The following is a 22,566-nucleotide window of genomic DNA, read 5'->3' on the forward strand; positions in this document are numbered from 1 at the left end:
GCATAATGTTGGGCTGGTATTGACCCGTGACATTATGAGTAAGTTGCAAGGGATGCTGTAAACTAAGATAATTTTTTCTATGTTTCTTGAAGATGACTTTAAATGTCCCAGTCACATTTAGAGGCAGATATACCTGGCTGTGTAATAGTTAACAATATGAGGGGCTTGGGTTGCTAGGAAGGGAAAATATGATACATCGCTTCTTGGCCTTTTGGCTAAGATCAAGTGTAGCGTGTAGACACAGTACATTAGAACTTCATCAGTGATAATCTTTCCTATACAGTACTGTACTGTTCTCTGGGACAGTAATAAGTTGCTCCCGCTAAGATGAGAGAATCTAACACCAACATCATCCAATGGTTCTGCAATCAGCATCTCAGTTATGCTTTAGGAACCCTGTCACGTATTGCAGTTTTTCATGGCATACCTTGGCAAGTATGGCACGTGGCACTTCATTTTTGCTATAGCATTACTTCTGTATGCATTTTGAATAGGGAGGGTTTAGTAATTTATTATACTCTCTCCTGGGAAATCTACCACAGATCATGCTGCTCCACTGTGATTTATCATCCCTACATTATTTCTAACTCAGGGAGCATGCATTATTATGTTTTTTTTCTGTCAACAACAGATCACAGCAAAATTCTCCATCCATCAAAAAATTTTGAAATATGGAAAATTGAGAACGGTGGCAAGGGCTCACTCAGAAGAGAATGTCTGAAGGATAATGTATCACTTAACTGGGCTATAAATACTTCTAATGTTATTGTTCTCTGCAGGGTCAGGTTCATGCCGCTTTAGTTACTCTGATCCAAACATAATTGTCTCCTATTCGAAGAATAATTCTGCAGACTGGATTCAACTGGAGAAAATTAGGTTTGTTACAATGCTTTTCAGCACTATTTTTCCTGCAGTGTTTTAAAAGGTTGGGGTTGGATGCTTTATTTCGTTTTTGCAGTTTTGCTTGGTTTTTTGTCTGTTATTTAAAATGGTAAATTATCAATAATACATCTGAAAAAATAAAAAATAAAAATATAGATTTGGATTTGGATTTTTTTAGAGGTCTGCATTAGAGACAGCTTAGAGAGACACCAAAATAATTTTGTGGTGTAACACCAGAACCAAATAAATTATAATTATGCTGAATGAATGAATGAAATGGAGAGTGGAGGTTCTGACCACAAATAAACTTCAGTTCTCCAATTCTCTACCTTTATTTTGCAAAGAAGAAGAAATTTTGCAAAAAAGACCAAATCAATATTTTTATTCTTCTAGAAATTCTTACTTGTACTAACTAGAAAATTGGTAGTATACTCTATGAACTAACTTATGGGTCTCAATAACTAGAACAAGGAACTTCATGCTGAAACAGACTCAGATGTATGGAACTGATTTCTCATTGGAAGTAAGTCTTTGTGGACAGGAAACTCCATTTACAAACTAGATCCTTTGTACCTCAATGTACACCTGGGTTACGTATAGGCCCAATCATTTTCTCCAAAGAACTCTTCTTTTCCCCCAGCGCCCTGCCAATTATGCTGGCCGGCTTTGTAGAAATATCTCTGGGAATGGAGTCAGAGTGGGCACTTCTGAAGCTACCTTTGAGAACTGCTTCTGAAATGGGAAGACAGATAAATTCCTGTCCTCTCCTTTTATACTGTATTTGATTTGGCATCTTCCAACGTGTTGGACTTCAGCTCACATAATTTCCAAGTGGCATGGCCATGTTGCCTGTAAAATATGAGCACCAAGACCAATACAGTGTCCTTGAACAGGAAGTCATTCTTGACAGTATCTGATAAATTAAAAAGCAGCATTCTTTATTAATTTCTGTGTACCTTGTTTGATGAGCACCTCTCTTTTGCACAGAAATATCCTGAGGTTTCATTTTCTCTGATGATTTTATATGTCATATTCTTGGGAGGTAGGGAGAGATTATTGCATTGTGCATTTCATGAATAGCTTTTCCTCACTCCAGCTTCAGAGTCCAAAGATGATAAAGTGATAAAAACAGAAATTAGACCCATCCAATAAAACAGCCACTGCTGTGTTTATCAATGCATGCATTCCATCAGGAGATCTATTGGTTTGCCTTCGTCTCTTGATAATTCTTTTATCACATTCCAAAAATATTCATCTGTTTTCTAGCATCACTTTTAATCTCTGGAGAACCTGCAATCTTCCCAGAGGCAGATAGCAGCTTCATTTAGTGGCCTGCCCTACAGCATAAGTACATCGGTGTCTTTGAAAATCACATATTTTCTAAAGAAAGTGATTTTTGCTACAGCAACAGTATGGAGTTAGAAAAGGCTTACTTACAGTGCAGCACACAAGAACATTTAATTGAATACTCATGTGAAATAAATATTACCTTGTAATGAGGTCTATTATCTACTTCAGAAGTGTATTAGGAAAAGTGGAATATTTGTTCCTCTTCCTGATGCTCCAGATGTTCTCAATTAATCTTGTATATATTTCATTAATATGAATGACATATTGACTCAGTACTGGGATGACAATGTTCTTGCCTTTCTCTCAGGGGTGTCCACAGATTATTGTAAAAAAGGTCATGATGGCCATGATAGTGTGATCAAAATTCAACCTGTTGGTTTTTTTTGCACACTGCATAAGTGACAGACATAAAAAATGAGTTTTGATCACACTGAGCCAGCTGCCATCTTGATTTTTTTTACTACCATCTGTGGACACCCCTGATATCTCTCAGGCATGCTTGTGAATGAGAACTTGTGAGGCAGGTACATTGAGCAAGGTAGTAAGATAGCAAAGGTTGAGACATCTCTGCATGGTCTCCTGAGAGCCCTGAGGAACCCCATAAAGTAAGGGTTCAATATCTCCCCCCAAAACACCCACTGGAACCAGCCGTGGAGGAAGGAGAAAAAAACATTGTAACCCTCTGTGTTTCATTCCAATGACTGATGGTATCAAAGGCTGCTGAAAGATCAAGGAGGCTAGGATGGATGCATCACTCCCACTCTGGTCTTGCCAAAAATCATCTACAATGCAATCAGTGCTGCCTTGGTACTGTATCCCAGTCTGAATCCTGACTGAAAGGAGTCCAGATAATCTGTTTCCTGCAGATTATCTTGGCAACCCAAAGTCCTTCTCAACAACTTTCCTTAAAAGAGAAGGTTGGAGACTGGAAGAAAATTGTCCAATACCATTGGGTCCTGCAATGGCTTCTTGAGGAACCACACTGCCTCTTTCAAGAGCAGGACTACCCTCTCACTATCACATGGACCCAGCCACATGTCACATCCTGGCAGCCTCAACCACCCAGGAGGGACATGGATCAAATATGCACTTACAGTCCCAAAAATCATATCCATTTCCTCAGGACCAACAGGTGGGAACTCTTCCCTGGTAACCATACTAGACCATGTTTCAATGAACTTCTGAGGACTGATAAAAATATTAAAAATCAGCAAACTGGTATTGTAATGCTACTTCTGTGAACCCACTTAATTTTCAGCTGTACTTCCTTAAGCTTGAATCAACTGCTGCTTAACAGCACAACTCCCATTTTTAGGATTTCAATTAGACAGTTCATATGTTTTCAATCTTGAAAAGGCAGAAAACTCTACTGTCAGTTTTCACCAATCATTGTCAGTAGAGTTTGCAAAAAGGGGGCTCAGAAGCATCAGGGTTGGTGCTGCGGGTTGCCAATGCCACCTTTCCCCTTGAGAAGACTTGTTCTTGAATTGCTCATGTAAGCATCTGTGATTCACTCAAAGGGTTGAATGAAACATTGATCCTTCACAGGTTCAGGCATAGAATTCCCTGATTCAGAATAGTTGGAGCATGAGTGGATACTTCCTGTTTCCTTGTTGCCTGTTTCTAGGTCAAGCAAAAGTTGTGGAAAGAACCAAGTTTGCTCTTCCTTTTTTGATGAAGAGAAAGGCTGAGAAACTATGTTATTGGCAGAAGCCTGGCCCAGTTTCTCAGCAGCAGAACACCATTCTTGGAGTGGATAATTCTTCACCCTCTTCCACCCAGTTCAACACTGAGGCTATGACAGCTCAATTGATTTCCACGTGATTTGCCAGGTCAAGCTCCATTCTTCATAGTTCTAAACTAACTATAAAATTCTTGCTGTTTACAAGTTAACCTTTTAGGACGTCATTTCATAAAATGCAATTTCATTTTATTGAACAAATATTGAGAGGTTAACTCACTGTCTGTAATTGAACTGTTTGTTTGGAAAGATAGGATTTATTGATTATCAAATTACCAACTTTATTAAGTTATATATTGTAACAGCTCTGTAACTAAAAAATAATAATAATATTAATTTTGCCTGTTCATATCATACAGAGCTCCTTCTAATGTCAGCACCATAATCCACATTCTCTATCTTCCTGAAGAAGCCAAAGGAGAAAATATTCAATTTCAGTGGAAGCAGGAATATGTCCATGCTGGTGATGTGTATGAATCCTGCTGGGCGTTGGACAATATTCTGATCATAAATGCAGCTCACAGACAAATTGTTTTAGAAGATACTCTCGATCCTGTTGACACTGGAAACTGGCTGTTTTTCCCTGGAGCCACTATTAAGGTTTGCTTAATTTTGGTTTCTAATTTGCAATTATTTGACTCTATGAAGTATTTGGTTCTCTACTGAGCAATTAACTCTGCTTGAGATGAAATACCAAAGAGGAAAGAGATATGTCTCCTCCCATTATTTCACTTTTGCTGCCCATCACAGCACAAAATATCTTTATATTTTGTGTATAGGGTTATCATATGAAAATGTAATCTACAGAACAATGCTCAAGTCTATCTGTGTAGCAAAGCAGTAATGAATTATTAAATTCTATGCATTTTCTAAATATTCTTCTCTACTCCCTAACAGAAATGGTGTTAATTATGGTTTTCCCATTACTTAGCTGTTCAATTTTCATAAGATGTCATAATCAAGCTGTGATATGTATTACTATACTTAATTAAGAAGTCTGAGTAGCACTTCGGATTTGTTTCTAACAAGGTGTTTCGGAGCACATGGGATTATGAAATTAACACCTGGCTACAACTTTTTAAAGTAGCTATATCTTTTCCAGAAACTGCATGGTTACTCTCTTCAGCCACCCTGTGACCCAGGAACAGACACAGCTGTTTTAAAAAGTAGCAGACAGGCAATACATGTTCTGAACCATCTTTTTGGAATCAAATCCAGAACTCTAAATAGCATATTACTTAATAAAACATAACATTCTACATTTTCAGTTCCAGAGTAATACCAAGCAGCTTACTTAATGAACTAAAATAGCAGATGTGAAATAAGAAAGCAATAAAAAGAAATTGGTATACAGGATCACAATAAAAAGATGAAAAGTTACTGTAGCAAACAGTAGCATCACAATTAGGACAATTTTTGGTGATAGCATCAGTAACCAGAAGTTTTGGACATCTGTAGTCGAATTTCTTCCCTCCCCTCAAAAGAATTGCATTACGCTGGTTATATAATCCACTTCATGCATATTCATAAGTACTGCCAATTGTGCTTAAGACTATGTTGTTTTTGTACACTGCTTAGAATTGTGGTGTATGCATAAATAAATAAATTTGGCTGGGGGAGGGAGACAGGAGCAAAACGAAATTGAAGGAGACAGGACAGAAATTAGGGAGATGAAAATCTTCTCAACAGCCCAATATGTATCTAAAGACGCATAGGAGTATATAGGAATAACATATAAAACAGCAATGAAATGTACAAATGTTATAAATGTTACAAATATTATGTTCTGACAACAAAAAGGAATTTTCAGCAGCAGCATTTGGTGTAAAATTACATGTCTCGATACAGCCAAAGTGAAGAAATCCTCAAGCAGAATTTTGTCAGTCGTTTTTTGTTCCCTTAAAATAGGTAGGGATCTAAGGCTTTATTCCAGTGTTTCTCAACCTCAGCAACTTTAAGAGGTGTGGACTTAATGAACTCCCAGAATTTCCCCAGCCAGCACTGGCTGGGGGAATTCTGGGAGTTGAAGTCCACACCTTTTAAAGTTGCTGAGGTTGAGAAACACTGTTTTATTCATTTTGAGAACTGTATTCTGATTCATGAACAGTATACCTAGTAACTTCACTGTCTTTTCCATATGTGAAAATGGTAAAGATGTGTCTCATTATGAAGTATATGTGGTTGTAGATTTAAAAGAAAAACGCACACAAGGTCTTGATGATGATCATAATGATGGGCAAGTTGGAGATCATAGGTGTGTCCTATAATGCGACTGGTATGGGCTTTTTTTTTTCATATAAAATTCTTTATATTGTGGTGCCTGTATAGTGCTTCAACAACAGTAGGCTTTGAATGTACCTGAACTGCTGATACGAACATCTAAAGCTGTGTTGAAATATTTAGCATGCAATTTGGAAATGCAATTTTGCCAGCTGTGCCTGTTTCTATAATTACTGTGGCTAAATCCTTTTGTAATATCTTTTACTTTACAGCGCCTTTTTTTTCCTACCCACATTGAGGCTATGCAGTTCTATGGAGCAATCTCTCTTAATGGAATAAACGTGTATAACAAGCAAGCCTTAACTCTGTTTAGTTGTATTACTTTTGTTGTACAATTGGGTGCATCTCTGATTAAGGCTTATATCAAAAGTGGGTGAGTTAGAGATTAGATATGTACCGAAGATCTCATAAAACGCTTGTCAATATTCCCTTTCAAAACCAACAGAACGTAAAGCTTGTATCATTTAGGACACTGGATTAGTTGATTAACCTTTCGTCTTTCTCTATGTCTGCATAGAGTTTTAGGAGGCAAATTAAATTTGTGAATCTAATCCCCGTCTGACATTTATTCCCATTACACTTCATGCCACATGGAGCTAGGCATGTGTTTATGTAAATAGAAATCATATAGTTATTTTATTCTGATACGGCTCTTCCTAATGCTAAGATTCTATTTTCTTTGATACCACCCATTTTCTTTAAACCAGAACTTGAAAATTCTGTGCTAAAACACAGACAAAATGGATAATTTTGATCTATATACTCCAAAGCCATGGGATCCAGTGGGACTTGACAAGGACCATTTGATGAATGGTGACTGTGTTCAGTATGTTTCGGAAACTTGTCCCCCAGATAAAAAACTATGGCCAGAAGCCAGCAAAAAACTCAGAAACGTTGGCATTTGCTCTCTGTCTCCTTTCCTGTAGGTCTATTGAAGTGAGACAGTTATAAGCTGGCATCAAAGAGTTAGTTTTCTGTGCCTCTTCTGCTATTTAGAGGTTGTCTGGGTTTTTGCAGCCCAGATATGGTGGTCTGCTCTCCTGACACGTTGTAGGATGAGGTTTGGAAGCAGGAACAGCTCACGCAGGTATGAGAGTGACTTGGCTGGACTCCAGAAGTCGGTATGGAGGTGAAACAGAACAAGCAAGTTGAGAAGGAAGGCAAAGCAGGAGAAACAGCTGAGTTTCTGGAGACAAGCTTCCAAAGGTGTCTTCCTTCTCTTGGGAGTTGCCAGGACAGTTTTTGAAACTTTACTACCACGACAGCTTATGCTGCTATGACCATGGATGTGTGTATGAGAGAAAAGTATGCAGGTGTGAGAGAGATGGGGCAAAATCTGTTTTAGTGACTACAGGTAGTCCTCCCTTAATAACCACAATTGGGACCAGCATTTCTGTTTTCTAAGCGAAGCAGTCATTAAGCGAATCCAACCAAATTTTACAACCTTTTTGTGGCAGTTGTTAAGTGAATCACCATGGCATTAAGCTAACCACGTGGTCGTTAAGTGAATCACATGGTTCCCCATTGATTTTGCTTGCCAGAAGCCAGCCAGCAAGGTCAAAAATGGCGATCACATGACCATGGGATGCTGCAATGGTCATAAATGCAAACCAGTTGCCAAGTGCCCAAATCATGATCACATGACCAGAGGGATGCTACAATGGTCATAAGTGTGAGAATTGGTCGTAAGTCGGTTTTTTCAACACTGTTGTAAGTCCGAACCATCACTAAACGAATGGTTGTTAAGTAAGAACTACCTGTATACATCTGACAATGTCTTTAATCATTGTAGCTTTTTAAATTGGAGATGCATTCAGTTATTGAAACACCACTCTTCATCACTGTCTCCCTTTCCTTCATGTGCCCTCCTTTCTGAGGGTTTTTTTTTTAATGGACTCCATACCTACAATTGACAATTGTTGGAATGCGGAAATTTATTACACCAGGATTAAGTTATATGAGTAAAGATAAACTTATATAAAGCTGCAAAAATGGATTAGATTGTTGGATGGATGCTTAACAAGTGCCTATCAATTTGTATCCAGCTCCTGGTGACTACATGGACATCTCTATATTGAGGGATTGTTTTTGACAATTATATGGAAGTGGTTTGCTACTGTGATCTTCTGGGACTTCCTGATAATCTCCCTTTCAAATATTAATTGAATCTGACTCTGCTTAACTGTCCAAGATCAGCCAATGTTAGCTATGACAACTTCCTTCCTATGTATCATATCAAAAGTAATTAAACCTTTCATCTTTACTCAGTGCAGATCCATTTTTAGTCCTAGTTACATGTTCCTTTCAATTATGAAAAACCCTGAATTATTTACTTCATATTCCAACCTTGTTATGATTTAATTCTAAACAACAGCAATTACTGCTAAATATATGACTGTAAATGCATTAAGGTGTATCAAAGTTACAACTTTCCATCCGTCTGCAATCAGATTTATAGTGCAATATTATATACTCTTCAGGAACTATTCCTTGCTTTCAGTAAGGTAACTTTCAAATAGATAGATTTCAAATTGCAGTCTTAAAATAAAATAAAAAACCCAGAAATTATTATAACTTATCCCTAGCAATGCATAATATTGAATTCATGTTTGTGCACACAATATCATTTTAATCAATTTTTTTCTGTCTTAATTTTTCTTTCCTCATCTTTAATCAGTTTGCACTGCATAGGTTTTAATTAAAACCTCTTCTCTCTAAGGAACTATCAGAAGTGGTAAAAACAATCATTGAAAATATTACAGTGATTTAAAAATTGAGTGCAATTGAAGCATGCCATTTGGTTTGTTGTAAACAATATTTTAGTTTTCATTTTAAAAGGCATTTTGTTTCTGTACTTGATGCAACCTGGCTGGGATTATTATTTTTTTTAATTCGCTTTTCCAGCTGGGTGGGCTGAATGACAGCTTCTTAATGGAGGAAATTGATGACTCCCCATCCCCATTTACATCAAAGTAAAGATACAAGTGCACTGGGCAGATTTCTTTCCATCTGACACCAGCCTGTTGCAAGTTGGCACTGCCCACACACTTGACTCGCTCATCCCTATATAACCAGAGTTGCTAAAAAAATACATCTTTGTGAAGTTCTGACTGTCTGAAAGAATCTTCATGTCCATTAAGCTACTTGCAAATTTTTGAGATAAATTTTGAGATAAAATTAAATATTGGTATAGGCAACACCAACATTTTGAAAACCCAGAGGTGAAATTGGTAATTCAGGAAGATTTGACCCATGACCAAACTGCTTGGAATCAAATACACTAAGGAATTTAGTTCGGATGCATCCCGTTGAAGCATCTCAAAGCTGCAAAGCTGCAACACTTGTCAAGCTATGAAAGACTATATTCAAGAAATAAAAAGAATGCATTGCCTTACAGTTAGGCATATTTAAAAAAAAAAACTGAGGTTTCAAACGTTGGATGTATTGAGACCTTCAGTTTATAAAGGGGTTAGCTATATATTCTATTAAGTTTAGAATAATAAAATGGTTGTTTTCTAATGATAGCTGCTGCCTCATTCCTCATCAGTATTTCTTTATTTTACTTTTGGATTTATGCATATACCTTATTCAATGCTATACTGCATGTTTTCAAATATGTTTCAGTTTGCTCTCTGTGGGCTCTGCTGCAACCTTGTTAGGCATCAGGAGATTATTAAAAATAGAATTGCTCGAGGCCTTTGATTGAGAGATGTCACCATCTATTTTTATTGCATTTTGCTCAGCCATTTAGTCCTGTTTGTTGTTTATTCGTTCAGTTGCTTCCGACTCTTCATGACTTAATGGACCAGCCCACGCCAGAGCTTCTTGTCAGTCATCAACACCCCCAGCTCCCCCAGGGACGAATCCATCACCTCTAGAATATCATCTATCCATCTTGCCCTTGGTTGGCCCCACTTCCTTTTGCCTTCCACTCTCCCTAGCACAGGCATCTTCTCCAGGGTGTCCTGTCTTCTCATTATGTGGCCAAAGTATTTCAGTTTTGCCTTTAATATCATTCCCTCAAGTGAGCAGTCTGGCTTTATTTCCTGGAGGATGGACTGGTTTGATCTTCTGGCAGTCCAAGGCACTCTCAGAATTTTCCTCCAATACCACAGTTCAAAAGCATCGATCTTCCTTCTCTCAGTCTTCCTTATGGTCTAGCTCTCGCAGCCATATGTTACTACGGGGAACACCATTGCTTTAACTATGCGGACCTTTGTTGTCAGTGTGATGTCTCTGCTCTTCACTATTTTATTGAGATTTGTCATTGCTCTTCTCCCAAGGATTAAACATCTTCTGATTTCCTGACTGCAGTCAGCATCTGCAGTAATCTTTGCACCTAGAAATACAAAGTCTTTCACTGCCTCTATGTTTTCTCCCTCTATTTGCCAGTTATCAATCAAGCTGGTTGCCATAATCTTGGTTTTTTTCAGGTTTAGCTGCAAGCCAACTTTTGCACTTTCTTCTTTCACCTTCATCATAAGGCACCTCAGTTCCTCTTCACTTTCAGCTATCAAAGCGGTATCATCTGCATATCTCAGATTGTTAATGTTTATTCCAGCAATTTTATCTCCAGCCTTGGATTCCTCAAGCCCAGCACATTGCATGATGTGTTCTGCATACAAGTTGAATAGGTAGGGTGAGAGTACACAACCCTGCCGTACTCCTTTCCCAATCTTAAACCAGTCCGTTGTTCCGTGGTCTGTTCTTACTGTTGCTACTTGGCTGTTATACAGGTTCCTCAGGAGGCAGACAAGATGACTTGATATCCCCATACCACTAAGAAATGCCACAATTTGTTATGGTCCACACAGTCAAAGGCTTTAGAATAGTCAATAAAACAGAAATAGATGTTTTTCTGAAACTCCCTGGCTTTTTCCATTATCCAGCGGATATTGGCAATTTGGTCCTTAGTTCCTCTGCCTTTTCTAAACCCAGCTTGTACATCTGGCAATTCTCCCTCCATGAATTGCTGAAGTCTACCTTGCAGGAACTTGAGCATTACCTTACTGGCATGTGAAATGAGTGCCACTGTTCGATAGTTTGAACATTCTTTAGTCTTTCCCTTTTTTGGTATGGGGATATAAGTTGATTTTTTCCAATCCGATGGCCATTCTTGTGTTTTCCAAATTTGCTGGCATATAGCATGCATTACCTTGACAGCATCATCTTGCAAGATTTTGAACAGTTCAGCTGGGATGCCGTCATCTCCTGCTGCCTTGTTACTAGCAATGCTTCTTAAGGCCCATTCAACCTCTTCAGCATGTCTGGCTCTAGCTCACTGACCACACCGTCGAAGCTATCCCCGATATTGTTATCCTTCCTATACAGGTCTTCCGTATATTCTTGCCACCTTTTCTTGATCTCTTCTTCTTCTGTTAGGTCCTTGCCATCTTTGTTTTTGATCATGCCCATTTTTGCCTGGAATTTACCTCCAATGTTTCTAATTTTCTGGAAGAGGTCTCTTGTCCTTCCTATTCTATTGTCTTCTTCCACTTCCACACATAGCTTGTTTAAAAATAATTCCTTATCTCTTCTGGCTAACCTCTGGAATTTTGCATTTAACTGGGCATATCTCCCCCTATTGCTGTTGCCTTTTGCTTTCCATCTTTCTTGGGCTACTTCTAGTGTCTCAGCAGACAGCCATTTTGCCTTCTTGGTTTTCTCTTTCTTTGGGATGTATTTTGTTGCCACCTCCTGAACAATATTGCGAACTTCTGTCCATAGTTCTTCCGGGACCCTATCTACTAAGTCCAGTCTGTTAAATCTATTCTTCACCTCCACTGCATATTCCTTAGGAATATTAGTGAGCTCATATCTAGCTGATCTGTGGGTCTTCCCTAATCTCTTTAGTCTGATCCTAAATTGTGCAATAAGGAGTTCATGATCTGAAGTACAGTCAGCTCCAGGTCTTGTTTTTACTGACTGTATAGAAGTCCGCCACCTTTGGCTGCAAAGGATGTAGTCAATCTGATTTCGGTGTTGTCCATCTGGTGAAGTCCATGTATAAAGCCATCTCTTGGGTTGTTGGAAGAGAGTGTTTGTTATGCAGAGTGAGTTGTCTTGGCAAAATTCTATCAGCCTATGTCCTGCTTCGTTTTGTTCTCCCAGGCCATGCTTACCTGTAATTCCAGGTGTCATTTGACTGCCCACCTTAGCATTCCAGTCTCCCATGATGAAAATAACATCTCTTTTATGCGTGTTGTCCAGCAGGTGCTGCAGATCCTCATAGAACTGCTCTACTTCAGCTTCTTCAGCATCTGTGGTTGGGGCGTATATTTGGATCACTGTGATGTTAGATGGCTTGCCCTGAATTCGAATTGAGATCATTCTGTCATTTTTTGGATTGTATCCAAGCACTGCTTTAGCCACGTTACTTTTAATTATGAAGGCTACTCCATTTCTTGTGTGGTCCTCTTGTCCACAGTAGTAGATCTGGTGGTCATCTGATGTGAAGTGGCCCATTCCAGTCCATTTCAGTTCACGGACGCCCAAAATGTCTATCTTTAATCTGGACATCTCACCAATAACCACATCCAATTTGCCCTGGCTCATAGATCTTACATTCCAGGTTCCAATGGTGTGTTGATCTACTTGATGCTTCTTATTACAAAGGATGTTTGATTCCCTTGGTGGAAGAAAGGCTAACTGTCATGTGCGCCGTTTCAATGTATTTGATGCATCGTAACGTTTCGCATGTCATTAATTGGATGCGTGTTTCATTTATCTAGGGAGGATGGGAACGATTATATTTTGGCTTTGCTTTGGAATGTATTTGTGTTATCTACTGCGCTCAAGGTTACTTTCCCAGGCTAGCAACTCTGACGATTGCTAGCACCTGTGCCGGGCGGGGCTGTTACGAGGGAGGCGGGATACGTTTGAAGCAAGGGTTTAAGTTTGTATTTGGCGCGCTTTTGCTCATTCTCAGCTTTCTTTGTATTTGTCTTTAGTACTCTAATAAATCAGATTTCATTTAGCATCCTCTTGTGAGTCTGAGTATTTGGGGCTAGGGCAATCATTACATAAAGCTGAGAATCTCAGTTCCTAACTCCGCTGGCCCCTGTCCAGGAAAGACAAGCGTCTAACTTGTGAGGGAGAGAGCCCGCGATGACCGAACCCGACATCGTGATGATGGAGGAAGGGGAACCGGACTCGACCGTGAGGCCGTCCGGCCGACCGTCCCAAGGTGGGGAGCTGTCCGCCATCAGAGAGGAGGCGAGCTCCGGGTCGGAGAGCGAAGCCGGGGGGCTGAAAACGGCCCCGGAGACCACCGTGAATTCTCCGGGCGAGCTGCTCACCTGGGATAAGACCCGAGGAGATGCCACAGCAGCGGGGGGCCCATCCTGGAGGCAGAGATACCCCTTATCCCCCAACGTGGTGCAGGTGCAGCCAACGGAGGGCTCACCCACTCCGGATCGGATCCGAGTGCTGGAGTCGAAAATGGATTCATTGGAGGCTATCCTGAAACAGCTGAGCTTGGATGTAACCTCGATGTGAGAGCTCCGGGAAGAATCCAGCCAGAGGCATTCAACCCCTTCCTCCCAGGGGCTGACCCCGGAACGGCGACGGGTGGTGCGGAGGCGCGAAGGGGACCAGTCGGTCCAGATGGAAATCGCAGCATCGCCCGGGCGATCGCCCCGGGGCCCCGTGCCGCCCCGAGTCAGGGAAGCACCAGCCGCAGCAGCACCGGTGGTGGGGCGCAGCCCGGCGGGAGGCGGCATGCGAGACTTCCCTGTCAAGTTTGATGGGGACCCGACCAAACTCTCGTTCTTCCTGACGAATGCGAAAGCCTATATGGAGGAATGGGGGGCGGTTTTCCAATCGGAGAAGGCAAGAATCATCACCATTGCCACCAAACTGAAGGGGAGGGCGGCAGACTGGTATGTCCAGATGTGCCAGTCGGAAGCGCCTGAACTGGAAAATCTCGAGGAGTTCCTCTGGGCGTTGAAGCAACACTTCGAGGACCCCTTAGCAAAGGAGAGAGCAAAGCGAGCCCTGAAGGAACTCAAGCAGGGGTCCCGATCAGTGGCCGATTATGCTTTGGAGTTTAAAGCGCTAGCTGGGAAGGTGGATGACTGGTCCCAAGCAACCATTATCGAGCTCTTCAAAGATGGCTTGAATACAGAGGTGCTGCGCTGGTCCCTGGGGAGGGACGACCCATACACGCTGTATGAGTGGATCCTGCTAGCAGGAAGGGCTGAACATGCCCAAGAGATCTTTGCCCAGCGGAAGACCGCCAAGTCGGGGCGGGAGGTGAAGCCCAGCCGCCCATCGACCACCGGGGGGAAACCGGGACAACGACCCTGGGACGAGGAGCGGGAGAAGCGGTACGCCAAAGGCTTGTGTCTGAGATGTGGTAAGGAGGGGCATCGAGTGGCAGCATGCCCGAAGGCAAAGGTGGAGGAACGGCCCGGAAAACCGCCGGCGAAGTCCCCTGCGTTGCCGAGGAAACAGAAAGCTGCGGTGGCTGAGACCGAGGGAGACGATGTGATGTTCTACGAAATTGAAGGGGAGACCGAAATCCCGCAGCCGGCGGGAAACGCCAGCCACCTGCTCTAAAGGGCGCCGCTGGGCAGGTGGTAGAGGACGGGCGCGAGCCTCCAGCGGTGAGTGGCACTTACCGCATACTCATGGTGAAATTGAAATTGGGTTCCCAAGTCAAGACGGTGGAAGTATGGGCCATGATTGATTCGGGGTGTTCCCGGTGTCTGATGCACCCCGACGTGGTGGCAGCTTTGGAGCTCCCCACTTTCCCTCTACAAAGACCCATCGCATTTACTCAATTGGATGGGTCCATGGCAGGGGGCAAACCGGTCACCCATTTTACAGGGCGGGTAGCCTTGCAACTGGGCAGTCACCAGGAAGGGTTGTCTTTTGTCGTGGCTCCCGTAGGGGGGCCATTGGTGGTGTTGGGGGTACCATGGTTGGTGCAGCAAAACCCCCAAATAAACTGGGTTTACCGGACCATCACATTTAGGGATGAGTTTTATCAAGCGGCAGAGGGGAAGGGTGCCCCAGAGGAGATGGTGGGGGTTGCGGCAGCTGCGACTCCGCCTTACCCGGCCTCTCCTCTGGAAGGCTTGCCGGCCGAGTACAGGATGTTTGCTGATGTATTCGGTGAAAAGGAAGCTGACCAGTTGCCCCCCCATCGAAAGACGGACTGTGCCATAGAACTGCTGCCCAACACTCAATTGCCTAAACCAAAAATTTATTCCATGACGCAAAAGGAACTGACTCTATTGAGGGAATTTGTGGACAAAAATTTGGCGCGCGGATTCATTGAGCCGGCGAATTCACCCGTGGGGGCGCCGGTTCTTTTTCGCCCAAAAAAGGATGGGACATTGAGACTTTGTACGGATTTCCGCGGATTAAATGCCGTCTCAATTTCCAACAAATATCCCTTGCCATTGATAAAGGACATGTTGTCACATCTGGCCAAAGGCAAGATCTTCTCTAAACTGGATTTACGAGAAGCCTACTATCGTGTACGAATCAAGGAGGGTGATGAGTGGAAAACTGCATTCAATTGCCCGTTGGGAGCCTTCCAGTATAAGGTGTTGCCGTTTGGGTTGGCTGGGGCCCCTGGGGTATTTATGCAATTAATCAATGAAGTTTTGCATGAACATCTGTTTAAAGGTGTACTGGTGTATTTGGATGATGTGTTGATTTATACGGAAACCATGAAAGAGCATGTAGCTCTGGTAAAGAAAGTCTTGTGTAAACTCAGATCTGCTGAATTGTATGCAAAGCTATCGAAATGTGCCTTTCATCAGACCCAAATTGACTACTTGGGGTATAGGATTTCTGATAAAGGTATAGAAATGGACCCTGCCAAGGTGCAGGCTATCATGGACTGGGAGAGTCCCCGTACCCGCAGGCAACTTCAAAGTTTCTTGGGGTTCAGCAACTACTACAGATTATTCATAAGGGGGTTCGCTGAGATTGCCTTGCCCCTAACGGACCTGCTTCGAACAAAAGGGGTGGGGGATACTAGGAGAGTCAAGAATCCCGGAGCGCTGTTGAGGTGGACGCCTGCTTGTCAAACGGCGTTTGAGCGGCTGAAAGCAGCTTTCGTCAAAGAGCCCATTTTACAACACCCTGATCCCTCAAAGCCTTTTGTTGTACAGGCAGATGCCTCCGACTATTCTATTGGCGCATTGTTGATGCAAAAAGACGAGGCAGGATGCCTCAAGCCCTGTGCCTATCTATCCCGCAAGTTCTCTGAGACTGAGAGGCGTTGGCATGTTTGGGAAAAGGAGGCATTTGCAGTGAAAGCTGCATTAGAAGCTTGGCGGCATCTGTTGGAAGGGGCAAATCATCCCTTTGAGGTATGGACTGATCATAAAAACTTGGAGGCACTTAGTACCCCTCGAAAACTGAGCCCTAAACAGGTTCGTTGGGCTCAATTTTTCAATCGATTCAATTTTCAGTTCAAATTTATTCCAGGAAAAAAGAACTTCTTGGCTGATGCCTTGTCAAGGCAACCTCAAGACTCTGGGGCGGCGCCAGATGTGGTAAGCACCCTATGGTCGGCGCCCCAATTGGGCATGCAGGCTGTGACGCGAAGCCAAACGCACGCGCAGCAACCGCCCACCACAAGCGCTGCTCAGCCAAGCACTTTGTCAATTCCCTCCCAGTTGCAACAAAAGTTTTTAAAAGAATTAAAAACGGATACTTGGTTGCTTGCGAATAAAGACAATGTTACTTTTGACAGAGGCTTCGCTTGGAAATCCGACCGCCTCTACGTTCCTGAAAACCTCCGAAAAGATGTATTAACACGTTCACACGATGACAAACTCGCAGGTCACTTCGGGTTTGTAAAAACCTTGCACCTCGTTCGGAGGCAATTCTGGTGGCCCACATTACGTAAAGATGTCAAAGACTACATTGCTTCCTGCACTGTCTGTGCAATGTCCAAGCGCAAGGTGGGCAAGCCCCAAGGGCTGCTGCAGTCGGTAGCAGCCCCCTCTTCCCCTTGGGAAGAAATCTCCATGGATTTTATTGTAGAGCTACCACCCAGCCAACGCAAAACGGTCATTTGGGTGGTCAAAGATTATTTCTCCAAACAAGCTCACTTTATCCCCTGCGTGTCCATTCCGTCAGCGCGTCAATTGGCCCGCCTATTCCTTGTACACGTGTACAGGCTACACGGATGTCCCTCCCGCTTGATTTCGGACCGAGGTACACAATTTACCTCGCAGTTTTGGCGGGCGTTTCTCAAGCTGTTAGGCACGAAGCAAGCCCTCTCCACGGCTTGGCATCCTCAGACGGACGGGGCCACTGAGGCGCTTAACTCTACTCTAGAGCAGTACCTTCGCGCTTTTGTGAATTATCAGCAGGACAATTGGGTAGACCTTCTACCATTTGCTGAAGTGGCTTACAACAATGCAGTGCATCAAAGCACTGGGCAAACCCCATTTCGGGTGGCTCAGGGTAAAGACTTTGTACCTATCACTGATCTCCCACAACCTCCTGCAGGTGCAGTCACTACAGATGATTGGTCAACACAACTGGCTGACTCTTGGCCAATGATTCAAAAGGCATTGGCTGATGCACAGGCAGATTATAAACTGTATGCTGATCGGAAGCGAGCCCCACAACCTGCGTTCCAAGTTGGGGACTCGGTATACCTTTCTACCAAGTTTATCAAGTCTGCACAACCTTCAAAGAAACTGGCGCCTAAATTTGTGGGTCCTTTCCCAATTGTCGCTCAAATTAACCCTGTGACTTTTAAACTTGACTTGCCTCATAACCTTAAACGCTTACACCCTGTTTTTCATTGCAGCTTACTCAAACCGACTATTCCTTCTGATCGCTGGCATCGGCAACCTCCACCTCCCACCCCCATCATGATTGATGGTCAGCAACACTTTGAAGTTAAAGAAATTTTGGACTCTAGACGCCTTCGCAATACTTTGCAATATTTAGTTCGTTGGAAGCATTTCCCTCATCCTGAGTGGGTCGCTGCACCAGATGTAGCTTCCCCGGTTCTGGTGGCCCGTTTCCACTCCGCTTATCCCTCGAAACCAGGTCCCTAAGGGTATTTTAGGAGGGCGGTATGTCATGTGCGCCGTTTCAATGTATTTGATGCATCGTAACGTTTCGCATGTCATTAATTGGATGCGTGTTTCATTTATCTAGGGAGGATGGGAACGATTATATTTTGGCTTTGCTTTGGAATGTATTTGTGTTATCTACTGCGCTCAAGGTTACTTTCCCAGGCTAGCAACTCTGACGATTGCTAGCACCTGTGCCGGGCGGGGCTGTTACGAGGGAGGCGGGATACGTTTGAAGCAAGGGTTTAAGTTTGTATTTGGCGCGCTTTTGCTCATTCTCAGCTTTCTTTGTATTTGTCTTTAGTACTCTAATAAATCAGATTTCATTTAGCATCCTCTTGTGAGTCTGAGTATTTGGGGCTAGGGCAATCATTACACTAACTAAATTGTGGGACTATGCATTGATGTTCAAACTAACTTTGCATCATCTTAAAAGTAAATCTGATGCAGAATTAAATTCAGTTTGGAAACCATTTCTGGTTTACAATTTGATAAATGCATTTATATCACATCCAAGAATTTGATTTCTCATTACAAAAACATCTTAATGTTTCAGTATTATAGGTTTGTTTAAATCAGAGTAGACTTTTAATCAGACAGAATTTACTGTAATTTAATTTATGATCTATGCTGTGCTGACTACTGTTTCTGATACATACATTCTGTTTAGAGTTTCATGGCACTACATAGTTTTTTTAAAACAATGTAATACACTCACATAGTTTTTAAAATGATATAATACAATCAAGAACAGTAATGAAATACTGAAAAAATAGTGATTTCTATGATACATGTATATCCCATTCAATTACTTTCTACTTTTTCCCTCTTTTTTGTTTCTTATTTTTTCTTTCAAATCTTTAATAAAAATGTATTTTTAAAAAATGGAATGTTTGAAAGAGTCGCCACCTTATGGAAGTCAACATTGTGATATATAATTTATAGTTAAAATGAAAGTATGGTGTCTGCTGTAGAATACTAATATAGTCATCTTTTTCATTACCTTCCTTGGACCTACTGCACCCTAAATTTAAAATGCTTAGATCACTGTAGATAAATCAGTACTGTATCCAGTGTTTCAGGGATTGGTGTGAATGAAAAATAGTTAGGCAGCTCAAATTTAAAATTAAGAGTGCAGTATGGTCATACAGGGACATCTAGCCAGGGTGTGTGTCTGTGTGTGTTTAAAAAAATCAAGATGAAAATGCAGTCGAAGTTCTGCCCTTTTTTCATGTGCATCAAATGCCCTGTGTGTATACCTAGTTGTGTTTGACAAATGTAGGCTTGCCATGATGAATAGTAACCAAAATAGGATGGACTTTGTAATGTTGGGTAGAGCTCTAAATTGAAATGGTTGTGCTCAGAAGAATGATTAATTACTCAATATTGATGTAGAAGAATGAGATGCTCAATCTCTTTTTTAGTTTAGCTTCTGTAATCAGTCGTTTTTAAATAATTTGATTGTTTTTCCTACAAAGCTCATTTACAAAATTGACTTAATAGATACTTCCTATATGTGTTCCTCTGCAGCATAGCTGTCAGTCAGATGGAAATGCAATTTACTTCCATGGAACTGAAGGTAGTGAGTTAAATTTTGCCACAACACGAGATGTGGACCTCTCTACTGAAGATGCTCAGGAGCAATGGGCCGAAGAGTTTGAGGGTCAGCCGAAAGGGTGAGTGTTTACTCTTTGGATGGGTTGATGAATCTTCAGCCAAGCATTTTGCTGGTTTTTAGCAACATGGGATATTGATAAAATAATGGATTTTCTCACATTTAAGGATAAAACTAGTCATATTTTGGACTATGATTCTGATCATCCCTCACCATCATCTGTGCTGGCTAAGGCTGATGGAAGATGCAGTGCCAAATATTTAAAGGGTGCTAGGTAGCCTACCTTGGTTGGTATAACAACATTAATTCCTGATTCTGTTGTTTCAGTATTCACAATTCACAACAATTGTTCACAGTTCTTATGATGAATACTTTAATTCTATGATCCCATACTGTTTTTCCACAGGATCCCTGCCTCATTCAGTGCACAGGATGGACCATGTTCAGAGAATGGGTAGCTATTCAGTGTTTCTTTCTATCCTTTCCTTCTCTGATATTTAGGAGCCTCATATTTATCATTATGAGGCAGAGAACTGTGGCTAAGAATTGGCTGTGGTCATATGTCATGCCAACTGCATAAGAAAAACAACATAGTCTAATTGTCTTCAAGTTTTAGTCTTGCAGGTTTCAGACATACCAAGTTCAGTTCAGCCTTAGTTCTCTTTTCCTTTTTTCTTTGATACAGAAGATTGCTGGATTCTCCTTTGGCATGTCCTACACAGAATGAATCATCCAGTAACTATAATTTCTGAACCTGTCTTGGACCTATTTATTTGTTTCTTCAGGTTCTGACCCTAACTTATCCTCTGTCACTTTTCATTACCTGATCTGATATATCTTTTGCCTGCAAAGGATCTGCTTATGACTTTACTATGGAGAAGATGTACTGTATGTATCATCTTGATTCCCCACCTGTCTCCTTGGATAATTTACACTCATTTATTTAGTTCTCTTTGGCCCTGCAACCTGTTGCTATTTCTTGCCAGTTGGGAACAAATTGTATTCTTTTGTATATCATTCCCACCCAAGAGAGTTCTCTGTTTCCTAGTTATTGCAACTTTTCTGTCTTTCTCACTTTACAAAATCAACATTGTTTTTATTAGTGCTTGAGAATATAGCAAAAGTTAAAAATTTGTGGTGTGTGGAAACCTCATCTGTTAGACTCGGTGGAATAATCTACATGGACAAGGAGATAACTAAACCTGAGTTATCATAATAAAGGAATGTGACACCTTAACTGAAGGCTGGAGCATATCAAACAAGCCTTTTTATAGCTTCTGTTGTTAATCAAAAGAACCCTTGTCAATGAGCTGAACATCATTCCCATCTACCTTTTTCTCCATCACTTCACTAGATGTTCTTGCTTCAGTCCTTTAAACCAATGTATAGGTTCATTTCTATGTCTGTCCTGGGCTCTTTAAAATCGTTATTACATTTTGACAGCTCTCCATAGTGTTGCAATGTTCACCAATCTTTTGGATTACTATTCCATTAAATTTGAATGTGCAGAGATCACCTCATATACTTCTCTGTTTTTAAAAAATACCTGGCTTGGAGCAGACTTGATGAGAAAGACAATAATCTGGAATGTGAAAGAAAAGAAGGGTAGAAAGAAGTTAAGAGATGCCACTGAAGATGTCAGATGTTCCTTTTTTGCATTGTGTGTTTACCTGGTTCTTTTTCATCCTACAGGTATGCAACCTGTATACCACTGTGGATTTTATCCATCACAAGAAGTCCTATCTCTTTGTGCATGCTTGTCTACATTTCACTTGGAAATCAGATCCCTGCCTCTTAAGTTAGACATTCTATTACTAGTGCCATTGTATTTTGCATATCTAAGAAGCATTAATTAAATAATTAGCAGGACACAGGTGATGCACCCATAGTCCAGGTTCAGTCACCTGAGTGTGCTCAGAGTCAGGAGTCAGAATCCGTCAAGAGACCCTAATATTAAAAGCAATCATGAAAAGTCGTTTTTATGTCTATGCACCTTATTGTCAAGGGTCTCTATCACTCTTGGAACCCTCTTATCTAAGATAAAAACTTATTTCAGGAAAGATAGTCCTTTTGATCTATTCAGTTCTACCAAGAACTAATAGTGAAAGCTGTTGCTATGAGTTAAGTTTAATCTTGTGCAGAAAAGCATCATAATTATGCTTTTAATTAATGCAAATCCTTTGTATTTTATCTATAGCTCCTATAAATATCTAGAAATAAATATCTAAATCCACTTGGATTGATGTGAAGTATAGCGGTTCTGTGGGGTTCTTTGTTGATGTTGATTAATGTAGCAGAATTTAAGAATTAATTTCTCAGCCTGCTACTGCCTAAAATGTATTTAATGCAAACTACAATTGAGTTATATCTCTATAAGGATTTTGAAGAAAAATGTACATGTCATTTGCAAACAAATTTATTACATTATTATCTGTTTTTGTATTAAGATGTTGAATGTTCTTGTCTTTCTTAATATGCTGCCTTTGCTTTTGTATAATGAGGTAAAAGAAGATAGGAGAAAGTGAGCATCATTATTTATTCAGAAAAATCCATCTCCAACTCTTTGACACCACTTACCACTTATCATGGTGATAGAAATCAACTTATAGCCAAATTTCATTTTCAAACATGTTTTTTAAAAA

The 22,566-nt window shown here is 41.3% G+C and overlaps 1 protein-coding gene across 1 annotated transcript in view; it reads left to right on the forward strand.

The window, feature by feature from the left end:
• The first annotated feature begins 760 nt into the window (after positions 1–760).
• The window catches only part of RELN (reelin), a 165,668-nt gene continuing 143,862 nt past the window's right edge, over positions 761–22,566 (forward strand). Inside the window, exons 1-3 of the mRNA XM_063308080.1 lie at positions 761–876; positions 4,333–4,573; positions 19,840–19,985. Of these exons, the coding sequence (XP_063164150.1) occupies positions 761–876; positions 4,333–4,573; positions 19,840–19,985 (503 nt within the window). The remainder of the gene's footprint in view (positions 877–4,332; positions 4,574–19,839; positions 19,986–22,566) is intronic.

Source organism: Candoia aspera, chromosome 7 (assembly GCF_035149785.1).
Source record: "Candoia aspera isolate rCanAsp1 chromosome 7, rCanAsp1.hap2, whole genome shotgun sequence".
In the NCBI taxonomy this organism is placed as follows: domain Eukaryota; kingdom Metazoa; phylum Chordata; class Lepidosauria; order Squamata; family Boidae; genus Candoia; species Candoia aspera.